At 50.1% G+C, this 12259-nt stretch overlaps 1 protein-coding gene and 1 pseudogene across 2 annotated transcripts in view; one reads left to right on the top strand and one right to left on the bottom strand.

Moving 5' to 3' along the window:
- Positions 1 to 12259, bottom strand: part of CCT4 (chaperonin containing TCP1 subunit 4) — a 157459-nt gene that overhangs the window by 107951 nt on the left and 37249 nt on the right. For both annotated transcript variants that reach the window (XM_078649474.1, XM_078649475.1), the window contains exons 6-7: positions 10460 to 10581; positions 10207 to 10339 (exon numbers count right to left, since the gene is read on the bottom strand). In XM_078649474.1, coding sequence (XP_078505600.1) covers positions 10207 to 10339; positions 10460 to 10581 — 255 coding nt within the window. The remainder of the gene's footprint in view (positions 1 to 10206; positions 10340 to 10459; positions 10582 to 12259) is intronic.
- On the top strand, positions 7699 to 8520 carry LOC144761419 (egl nine homolog 1 pseudogene; annotated as a pseudogene).

The raw sequence follows: 12259 nt of genomic DNA, 5'->3' as shown, positions 1-12259 counted from the left end.
GGTACACCCCTTCCTTGGCCGCGAAAGGCACCAGATTGCTGGTGCGGGGCTGAGAGGCCCAAGGACTTGGCCGTAGCCCTGGAGTTCTTAAAGCGCTCAAGTGCATGGTCTGCCTTGTCGCCAAAAAGGCGACGGCCATCAAACGGCATGTCCAAGAGTGTTCTGGACATCAGCCGAGAAGTTGGTGGACTTCAACCAGGCGTGGCGACGAATCGCCACCGTCGTGGCCATCACTCTGCCCAGTGAGTCGGTGGTATCCAGTCCACACCGGATAGAATAACGTGCCGCATCTCGGCCTTCCACAAGGGCTTGGCCGAGTTTAGCTCATACCTCCATTCTGGCAGCACGTTCGCGACCGTATCCCACAGAGAGTGGTTGTAACGGCCCAAGAGGCATGCGGTGTTGGAAGACCGCAGTCCCAGACTCAGGGAGTAGAATACCTTCTTGCCGTATTGCTCATACCGCTTGAATTCCCGGTCAGGCGGAGCAGACGGGAATGCGGTCTGGGAATTGGAGGCCTGGATCACCAGGCTCTATGGGGTGGGGTGGGTGGACAGGAAACAAGGGTCGCCTGGGGCCGGGCGGTGGCGTCTTGCCACGTTCCTATCTACAGGCCAATCTGTAGCGGGCCTGGACCAAGTGCCCAAAAGAACGTCAGTCAAGGCCTCATTAAACTGCAGCAGAGGCTCAGCCGAGCTTGACTGCGGTTTAAGGACCTCAGTGAGGTTAGTCCTCACGGCCGCGACGGGGAGTTCAAGGCCCAAGGCCTTGGCCGCCCGCGTCAGCACCACACTGTAGGTTGCCCCCTCCTCCGTAGCCACAGTAGGAGGTGAGACAAAACCAGTGTCTGGCGAGGTGTCCAGACCACTGGCTTCCCCAAGTTCACCTGTCCAGTCCTCCTCAGACCCCTCCCAATACTCCTAATCACCCATCTCCTGGTACTCAGGGGTGTCAAATGATGGGGCCAGTTCATGGAAGATTAACTCTCCAAACGGCGTAGAGAGCCGCGCCCAGCGCCGGAACGAGGGAGGTATCGGGGACGGCGCCGCCTGAGGTGACACCTGAGGGACCGGCGCCGGTGAGGTCGTTAAGTCAACCGGCCACGACCCAGATCCAGAAGCGGATCCAGTGGGGCCCTGCGGCGCAGAGCCCGAAGGCGCCGGCGGCGTCGGGGCCGAAGCCCCCGACCCGCTAGGGCCCCCAGACTGGTCCGCTGGGCCCGAAGGCGCCGCGGAGCCCGTCGGAGGGGTGAGGGACCTCATGGCCACGAGGATCCGCTCGATCTTCTCCGGCGTCGCGCGTGGCCCAGGGACCGGAGGGTGTGGGGCCGGACGAGACGCTCGCGACTCCGACGGAGCCGCGTGGGCGTTGTCACCCGAACCCCCGGCCGCGTCGTGCGAGCGTCGGGGGGAGTCGGAAGAGCGATGACGTCTCTTCGACTTATTGTGCTTACCTGACGACTTCGACCCTGAGGAGTGATGTCGACTCCCGGAGCTATGGCGGCTCCGCTCCTGCGACCGGTCCCTTGACCTCCGTCCGGACCGGGACCTCTCACAGCGCAGGGTCGACTGCCTGAGCTCGAGTCGCTTGCGGGACCGCTCCCGCCTAGCTTTCGAGGTTAGGGCCCGGCAGTCCGAGCAGGTCTTGTCGTCATGATCGACGCCGAGACAGTGGAGACACCGACAATGAGGGTCCGTGACCGACATCAGTCGTTCGCAATCCTCACAAGGCTTAAAACCTGGCATCCCTACCGTCACCGTTCGGAGTCGAAGACTCGAAGGAAAGATCAAAAAGGATCGTAAAAAGTTTCAGTCAAAGAATGACTAAGGTACCACTTTTTCCGGATCTGCGCTGCTGGCGCGGAAAAAAGAAGAACTGATGTCAGCACGCAGAGGCGGCGTTTAAGTACTCCGATGACGTCATCACGGCGCAGACGACGGACACGGAGCCACAGACGACGCCTACCGACACACAAGGGTACTGCTACGTAAAAATTTCCGGATCCAGTTTGACGCCTGGGGATATTCTAAGGTAAGGAATCTATCACTAACGTGTCTCTTTCAGATATTGTTCCTTAGGGTTTACAAGGGCACCATTGTCAACTCCACACCTCAGATTGAAGGGCAGGTATGGGGGTCACTTAGGATTCCTCGCACCAAAAGGCCTTCATGGGGACCATCTTCTACCACTGTGCTTGTGTCTGTCGCTGGAAGGAGACTGAACGAGGGCGTGTTTTTCTCTTTTCCCATTGGCTGGAATGTAAAATTCCAGCCAATGGGGAGAGGAGAGAAAGAAACTAAAAAACACACCCCTCAATCCCGAAAAGACGGGGCTTAAATGGATAGACAAACCTCTTCTCCAATGGCTGGCCGCTGTTTAGGAAGCCAGCCAATGGAGAAAAGGGGCGGGTTCAAGACCCCCTACTAGAAACCTTTTAACGACAACCCATATACACTTAGGCATTCTCTGGGACACCTTAGAGAAAGTTGCTAGGGGGGAATTTAATTCTAATACCTCTGTTGCAAAACGGGATAGAGAGGTGGCACAGCACCAACTTGAAACCGCATTTGGGAAGCAGAAGAATTGCACGATCACATAAATTTGAGGAAGGTTCTGTGTAAACCCGCCTCCATTAGGGAACACCTTTATACTCTACTGGTAATTGACCTGAGCGGAAATCGACACTGAAAGGCAGGGTTACGAAATAGGAAATAAGGGGCATACGCTTTTAGTGAATGCTTTAAAAGCGAAAATAAAAATACATCACCCCCCCTTAAGCTCTAAAGGACATATCATGATAATGACAAACAAGACAAATAAAATATTTTCAGAGCATACTACAATTCCTTAAATAAGAAGTGACCCTAACAGAACAAAAGTACTTTTTGAAAAACTTACACTTATCACAAAAAACAAAAACACAGCTAGGGGCCTCATCAGCCCCGTTCTTTAATATGGAAGTCCAAGCGGCCATTAAATCAAGCCATTTAAACCACAACAAACAGACAGTTCTACTTGGAATTTATGTAAGGTGTTGCCCCGGTTAATGTATTTCAATCAGCAGTAGAGTCAGGCATGGCCACACTAACCATTACAGAAGCGGAGGTCATCGAGCATCGAAAGCCGGGTCAGAACTGCTAACACCCATGCTAAAAGCGAAGGCACTAAGAAGTTAGTAATAATATATATTAAAAGCGCTAATGGTAGTCAGCGCTAAGTAAAAAAGAAATACTTGCTCTAATTTAATATATGACACATTTGTATTATATTTTTTTCTCATCAAGGTATGCAGTCTCCATGCTTTTGCTACAGACACATGATACCTTTTCCATGTAGAGTAGTGGCCGTTATACATGACATTAAAGCAAGTATTTACTTTTTACTTAGCGCTGACTACCATTAGAGCTTTTCACTAACCTCATTACCGATCTCCCCATATTCTGTTGACTTCTCCTCGGCCTCTCTCCCAACATGGCGCCCGCAACACCCACACGCATGTGCCTTGGGAGGTCAAACTTCTTGTTGAATTGGGTAACTCTCCGCCCTACTCACAACAGGACGCCCCATAACATGATAAAAGCGTGATGACCCCGGTGGTTATCACGCAAGGCATGGAACCATTTTCCACACAGAATCAAAACACAGATAACCTAGTTCCAACAACACACCCGATAGGGCGGAGCATGCTGTCCATGTATGCAAGCTTTTCAGCATCCCATACAGGGGCAGCAAACGCGATACAAGTGATGCAATACAAAGAAGTGATGCAATACAGAGAAGTGACAGCTACGAATAACACCACCTCATTGTTGGCACAGAGTAGGTCTATTATAAAATCTCAACATCTGGACAAACATATACGTTTCGTGATCTATGGGCTAGAGACATTGGCAGATAATATAAATAAATACGCAAGTGGAGCGATTTATGATAAATGTAAGACAAGAGACACAATGGCCGAGCTGTCCTGTCAATGCATCAACCTTTCTCTTACCGGCTACGAAGTGCAGAGGGGTGCTCTTCCTGCCTGCCATATCCTTGGCATTCACGTTGCTTGTGTCCACCAGTCGCTTAACTCGGGACACATCCCCATTCCTGCAAGCTTCGAAGAGCTCTCGGAAGGCCCCGGACACTCCAGCGGCCTCGGCGGGGCTATCCGCAGGACTGGAGCCAGAGGAGGGGCCGCTGGTACTGCCGCTACTGCTGGAAGACGAGCAAGAGCCTGAGGCGACCCCCAGAGGAGAGGGATCGGGGAGGCTAGGGACGCAGGGAACACCAACTATGATGGCGCTAGGGGCTGATCCGCTGGCCTCCCCCTCAGCCTCTGCGTCCAAGCCGCGGCGCGGGGAGAGGCTGGGGCTCCGCAGCGGGGAGGGCGGCACAGCAGTGGCAGCTGGGGGTACCACTGGGGGCGGCGGGTGGTGCTGATCCTGAGCGCGACGAGTCTGCATACTCGAGGATCAATGGCAACTGACTGATTAATGCTCAAGCAGCGTGGCTGGTCAAGTGGATTTTGTGTGAACTGTATCCACGCCGAGAAGCTTCACAGTCAAAACCACTGTTTTGTGGGAGCCTTCAAGAGTTCAGAGGGTACTTGGGTACTTCTGAAAGGATTTCAATGCTGTGAGAAGTTGGCCTGATATATGATGCTCACTAGTTCTAGTGATCATCTTGTATCAGTCTAAACAACCCTTATGGTGATTGGTTGTAAGTCAACCTTATAGACCAGCTATCCTAATGGTAGCATGGACAAAGCAGTCTTAGGCTAAACTCTTTTGGCATGTGAAGCCAGCTGTTTTACCACATATAACCCCTTGAATACCAGATGAAAGGACACCACACAGGTTATGAAAATAAACAATATATTTATTAATAACAAACACCTCTGAACTCTTTATGAGATCAGAGGGCTAAGCACATGACAATCTCTTAGGAAAAATACGACAAAATTACAATGGTGCCCTAGGGGCACGGAAAACTATATACTAAGTAAATGGTATAAGGAAATCGATAGAAGGAATGGAGCTGTCCAGAGGCTGTAGCATCGCTGGGACTACACTATCCTAACTTTAGGTAAGTAATAGGAGGCCCACGGGACGCGGGTGCAGAGTGTGAACTCACACGCGGGATGCGCAACAACGTCTATGGACAGTACAGTTCAAGAAAAAGGTGAGTACGGAAGATCCTGACTGGTTAGGACTAAAACGACTGTGAATCTGGACACTAGGAGAGTTAATCTACCCTTGAGCACCGAAATGCTCTTGTTACCTCACCCACAGGCTGCGGGTGCATAGGTGCGAAGTCGTGTCGGGTTTCTGCGTTTAAGCCTATGGAGCCTGGAAGAAAAGATGCTGCAGGCGACCAGGAGGAAGATGTCCGGTGTGATCCAAGGGTGGATCAGGGATGCTGAAGACCTGAAAGCAGAGGGGACAATGTTCAAAGTCACTAGCCAGTGACTGGAGTGGAACCAGGAAGGAACCAGATGTCGTCGCGATCAGGTGAAGAGTGGACGCTTGACTCTGCAGCCACGTGGACCAGGAGGCGTCTTCGACGACCAGGATGGAGGCACGAGCTGTCCTACGCAGGCTCTCGCTGTCTGCGGTGTCTGTTCCGGATTCGGCGTCGGCGTCAACAGGCCTTGGCAAAGGCAACCCACGCGGTGAGTGAAAAAGGCGTATGGTGCGGACTAGGAGAGGCCGGGGTGCTCTTCTTTTGGAAGGGAGCAAGGGCCAGTCTGGAGCAACCAGACCAGCAGTGTAGTTTTCAAAGATAGTCGTCTAGGAGGTCACTAGCCAGCCAGCAAGTGACCAGACAACGCGTCGAGCAGCAAACAGGCAGAAGGGCCCCACGCAGATCTCGTGGATGCTGGAGGGCTAATCTTCGATGCAGGAGCTGCTCGGGGCTGGGGCTTCTCAATCCCCAAAGCACTTTGTAGAGTTTACCTCAGAAGTCGTGCTGGAAGCGAAGTGCAGTTTCTCCAAGATGGCCGGTCCCACGTGTCTCGTCGCACCCACGGATCTCAGCTGTGCTGCAGATGTGAGTTGAGGTCGGAGAGGTCTGGGAATCCGGGTCTCGTCGGGCTCTGAAGTCTGGATCCTCGAGGGAAGACGACAAAGTGAAGCCGCTGGACGCTTGATGGTGCCTGCAGTTGCAGGGTGGACACTCCTTGCCCACAAGGGAGATTCTTCAGTCTTCTGTGGAGCAGAACGTCGAAGTCCAGAGTTTCTTCTTGTAAAGTTGTTCAGGATAATCTCATTTGGAATGGGACCAGCTCCTACCTTTATCCGGCTAAAGGGGGCTGTACTACGACTAGGTCCCTCCTATGGGTGGGACCAGGAGGGAGGGGTGGTTACACCCCCTATCCTTTGTCCGGCTTCGCGCCAGAGCTGGGGTGCCCCAGCAACTGGTTTGAACCGGTGTATGCACAGGGCACCTTGTGTGCCCCAGGCATGTCTCATTCCTTTCAGGCCTGTCCTACCCAATACACAAAATCCTGTCTGGGGTGGTGCTAGCACCTCCCAAGGCAGGAAACCCTTTGTCCAAGCCTCCCTCGCTGGAAGGACTCCCAGCAGCAGGAGGTCAGACTGGTGTCTGTGGTGGCAGCATCCATTTTGTGATGCCAAGGCTCGAGTTAACTTTAACCGGGGTTCACAGTTACATACATGTCATGTCCCTCTAGAAGGGTGAAATGCTACCCCCGTCACCAGAACTGGCGAGGGGGGGAGTATTCCAATTCGTATGACACCTTACTCGACATGTTTTGATAATGCTATACCAAAGTTAGCATTCAACCGCGAGGATTATAATGCACTTAAGAGTATATGGTATAGCGTTATCATGGAAAAGCTATTAGGACTTGGTTCCGCAAGCTGCAGACGGGCTCAGCTCATGCCAGAGCACCATCTCATATAATTCCCAGCACTCTGCCTTCAGGATTGATAAGGCCTGCCATAGGAGTGACTGATAGGAATATATGTGTCCATTTTGGGGTTAGATATAGGTATACTATATCTACAGCAAAGGGGGATTACACCACCTTGCCCCAGCTGTCTTACCAGCCAGTTGTGTCTGTTTGGGTGGTATAAAACATGCTTCAGCCCCTGGTAGGCCTTCGGTTCACCTATGCCCTGGGTACCTATGGTACACTGTACAGGGGCTGATAAGGTGTCCCAATACCAATTGGTAAATGCACCTAAAGTACATGGATGCCAATTTAGAGAGAGAACAGCTAGGCTGTGGGTCTGATTAGCAGGCCCACAGCCAGGGAAAGTCGTAAACCAGTGAAGCAAAAAGCTAAAATCTGTGGTGACCATAGGATTGCAGACCCTACTCTCCTACAAATGCCACCTTCCTTCGCTGCGTATACCGATTGTCGAACACCCGGGGAGGGGACCCGAGATTCTCTGTCAGGCAGGCGAGGCAGAGAGGAGGCCAAAGGTTGTCATCGGCGCGGCCCAACCTAAATCTTCACTCAGCCTCCGGGTGCGGGACAAGCAAAAGTCGGGAACAGACCACCCCCTTCCCACGCAGAAGGCAGTCGGGGCCCAGTCGCTGACACCAGCCTTTGGCGTACGTGCGAGAGGGCGCGAACGAGCAGCTGGGGCCAAGTGTAGGCCGGCAAAGGCTCCCGTCGCAGCTCCTGGCGGCCATGCGGGCTGATCCAACCGGGCTCTGGCGACGGCCTCCCCCAAGGCTGGTATGGCCTCGGGCGGGTTGAGCGAGCGGCAGTACTGTGAGCTCTGCGGTAAACTCGAACAGCTGCTGCGCTGTGGCCGCTGCCAGAGCTCCTTCTACTGCAGCAAGGAGCACCAGCGTCAGGACTGGAAGAAGCACAAGCTGGTGTGTAAAGGGAACGAGCAGCCTGGTGGCAACACTGCCGCTCCCACCTTTAGCACAGGGATTCTGCCACGCCAGTGAACGAGGGTTCAGTCACTGGGGTCTTTAACACTACTAACGCTGGGGCCTCGACCACCCCTAACACTGCTGCGGCCGCCAGCCCAGGTGGCAATGATACTACACCGGATGTCGCCTCCCAGCAACCCTCTGAGCCACAGCCGCTGGCCGCCGAGGACTACACTAAGCGGTCTGGGCGGTTCATGACTGCAGCCGTCGGTGGGGGCTCGCGAAGCGGGGCACTGAATTGGCAGAGCCGGGGCCCGCCACCTTCGCAGCAACTGGCTCGAGAGTACCTGCTGCCATGCATGGAGAAGAACGGCATCTGCATGCTCGACGACTTCCTGGGCCCAATGGCTGGCGAGGGCGTTGCGCAGAAGGTGTGCGCGCTGCGAGGCACGGGTCGCTTCACGGACGAGCAGCTCGTGAGCCAGAGGAGGGACTGGTCGACCAGATCACCTGGGTGGAGGGCAGCGAGCCCGAATGCAAAGCCATCGGGGCCTGATGAGTTGCATGGACGACCTGATCCGGCACTGTAACGGGAAGCTCAGCAACTTCAGGATCAACAGAAGGACCAAGGCAAGTGCCACCTCTGTCGTCCCTCTTTCACTTATTTCTCGCCATTAGAGGAGCGCTCCACACCACCATGTTTCTCCGAGGTCATGCAGAAATGCCTCGGAGAAACACACGTCATTTTTGGGATTGAGGGGCGTGTTAATCGTTCTCTCCAATTCCCATTGGCGGGAATGTAAAATTCCAGCCAATGGAAAGAGGAGAGAAAGAACCTAAAAAAAACACGCCCCTCAATCCCCAAAACACGGGGCTTAAAACGACAGACGCCCCTCTCCTCCAATGGCTGGCCTCCATTTAGTAAGCCAGCCAATGGAGAAGAGGGGCGGGTTCAAGCCCCACACTGAAAAACATAAGTTCTCGCCGGCAAGACAGCGCAAGCACAGCCTACTCAGGCTGAGACCTAAAAAGAGCAGGGGAGAAACACAAGGTTAAGTCTTGCCCCGTGCTTCTGGGAGAATAGGATTGTTTCTTCTTCTTACGGAGTCTCTATTATTCCTTTGAGGACACGGAGGAGTGAGATGGAGGTATGGGCCTTATCTCGATTCTAGATCAAGGCCTGTCACTCTGACACAATGTTCCTCCCTTGCACTGGACATAAAGAGCTTTGCTTGCCACTCGTAAATGGCCTTCAAATTAATTTTGAGCCAGAGGGGTGGGTACTATATGGCTCCAGTGATGTTTCCACAACGCCACTTCCTGCACAGAGACTGAGCCACCACCCCCTATTGCCCTGGAGAGCTATGGCAGATGTTTCCACGTTAAGTCTGGCGCCTGGGATATTCCATGGTGATGAACATGCAGGTAGAAGTGTCCAAAAGAACCTACCTTTCTAGCATGGGTATTTTTATAAATCCAAGCTCTACCTATTCTGTGTCACTGGACTGGGGATGTTTTGAGAAACAACAAAAAAAGGTCATCTGCCTACTTTGGTTTTTCCACCCTCTAGAGGTGGATGGCCCTTAAACTCTCCCTCCCCTATGAGCATCTAAATTCTATAGCAAAGTTTTGACTTCCTCACTGGAAAGGAGGGTGGATGTATTGGTTTTCCTTTTTCACCTCACGTCATTCTGCCGATAGAATCATATAGAGGTCTCTTTATTGCCCACGGACATGAGAGCGCCTCTAAAAAGAACAAATACAAAGAGCAGACCATGAAAAAACTGGGGGGGGGGGAAATAATACATCGAAGAGACATCTTTAAAAGCATACTGTACCCCAGAGAAGACCGTAACAGTCCATGTCACACACTGAAAATGAGAACAGAGGTGACAGGGCTGAGGAGTACCAAGGCAACACAGCATTGGAGTGGCCAGACACACACATTTATTACAAGTAGCATAAGCTTCTAAAGCTCATCACAGCGCCTATTCGCCAACACTATTTGTTAGAATCAAATGTCAAATTTGTGTTTTTACCCAGGCCCTCTGGCACCATGCAAGAGTCAAAATATGAAACTAACTACATGCTGGAAATCCTGAAATATTTGTCTTTTAGGGGTTCTGAGACACTTGTATGGAAGTGAAAATGGCACGGGAAGCTCACACTTCTGCAGACTGTTTTTCTCCTCAGAATGACATTACACATTAAAGAGGACAATATTTAGCCTTGGTTCCCCAGTTAATGGACAATTGGCTTTCATTAAAAACAGTAATAATCTCATTGGCAGTTTTAAACTTCTTGCTTCCTAAAGTATTTGCTTAAATGTTAGCATCAGTATGAGATGATGAATAATATACTCACATCAGTCTTTGGGGCAGACAAGCAGAACTGAATAAGACCAATCTTTGCCTTCTCCACACGAGATACTCCAGTACTGGCCAACTTCTGAGTCAACACCAAACCTTCAACCATTTCGCAATCATCAATTGTTCCACTGGATAAGAGTGAGAAAGAGGAACATGACACTCATTCAACAAACTACTTTAGTTTTCAGCACATGTTCATCAACCATTTACTTTAACTTAATGTGTTAAAAGAAGAAAGTGCTACCTACCCCAGCTTCTTGACAATTTTTATATCTCTAAGATCCACACCAGTGGCTGTAGCCGGGTCAATCACTCTCATCACTGCATCCACGCTCATTGGAGAAAGCAGGCTAGAGTATTGAGAAACCACCTGAAAGTACCAAAAGAAGAAAGGAAGCATTATTTGTATGATCAAGCTAAAAAAAAAAAAAAAAAAAAAAATAATTTGACCTCTATTACAGAAAGGTGTGGGAAAGGCATGCTTCCTGGGTTACTACGAGTACTCATTTAGAAGTGTATTTCACATAAGAAGAAAGTCATATCCTAAAGTAATACCTGCTATTTGGGTTTCGTGTAGTTGACTCAACTTTAGCTGCCGTTACTTTAAATATGAATATTTCAGATACATCACTGAAATACCAAATTGTTTAAGGAAAACAAATATTCTTAAGCTAAGTAAAGTGTACATCATGCATTCTGAAGGGTACTCCTGAGAATAAAAGGATGTTTTATACCTACACAACTATTTTAAATACAGTGTGTATGCTCTTTAGTGACTTATTCCATTACAGCCTAGGATGAGATACCATCAATGAAGCTTTTGTAAACGTGTGCTGAACGCAAGGGAAATACCTTGTACTGTCTAGACTATCCGCAGATCCTCATCACCGTCCCTACCTCTAATCAAAGATACAGAAATGTGCATCCTGTTCACTTATAGCACAAAGCGAGCGTGCTTGCCTTACCCTCTGTGGTTCTGTTCCCCAACCCCTACTCCCAACACCTCACTGCGTGCAATATTAAAGATTTGAGATAGCGTTACTAACTTAAACTTCACTTCAACAAATGGCAATTAAGTCATGCAGATTTAGGGTTATCCTGAGCTGGGTATGTCTCTCACTCTCTATGGCACAGGTATATTCACTCCTTTCAGTAGGCTTGGGGAAACTAAAGTGTGCCTCCATGAAGTGATAAATACGAAGCGGAAGAGACACTCAACTGACTAGTTTACCACAGACACAAATTAACAGTCCAAAGTTTGGAGGGGAGCCAAACTCTCATCAGTTTGATTACTGCACTCCAATCTGGAACCTGCAAGCACTGGCTGGTCCGAATCATTACTGGGAAATAGGTTTCTGTACTGCAGAGCGGGCAAAGAACCTTTTCATAAGTATTCAAAACGAAGAGCACTCCAATAGACTGTATGCTTTATATCCTTCTGCCTAGATGGACCGGAGCTGAAAAGTCTGTGGTGGATTGAAACGCGATGGAAACTTTAAGAGTGATTGAGAAAAAGGAGACATTCACTCTCAAACGTTGATAATCAATGGTCTGTTAAACTAATCTGAAAGAGAAACAAGCCTAACAGGAATACTTCTCATATTAAAACTCAAAATGACCCTTAACAACCACCCCCAGACAACTCTTTGTAGTTGCTGAAGTGGCTAATCCTCCTGCTCATGTCTTTGTCTGATGTGGAAGATATTACTTCTCATCAAACTCGGCTCTTAATAGCAGATCCAGGGATACTTGCTACAATTCAAAGAAATCTCTCAATGTGGGTTGATAAAAACCATAGCCAAGCTAAAATCATCTAAATCGTTTTACTAATTCAATTCCTAATGACATTACAGAAGACTTTCTTTCAGCTGTTACTTTACTGGACTAATTGGGGCCATAGAACAACCTTCGTTTATTTTGGAAAATGTTATTACAATTTAAAGGTGTGGGTTTAAGAGAGCATACCTCAAAAGCAAAGTATCTTCTTCTACACGTAAACTGAATACTCATTAGAAACTCAGACCGGTTAAGGTCCCAACTTGCGAGTA

The sequence above is a fragment of the Lissotriton helveticus genome, chromosome 6 (assembly GCF_964261635.1).
Source record: "Lissotriton helveticus chromosome 6, aLisHel1.1, whole genome shotgun sequence".
NCBI classification, from domain to species: Eukaryota; Metazoa; Chordata; class Amphibia; order Caudata; family Salamandridae; genus Lissotriton; species Lissotriton helveticus.
The sequence above is the reverse complement of the archived record's forward strand: the minus strand, read 5'-3'. Positions and strand labels throughout refer to the sequence as shown.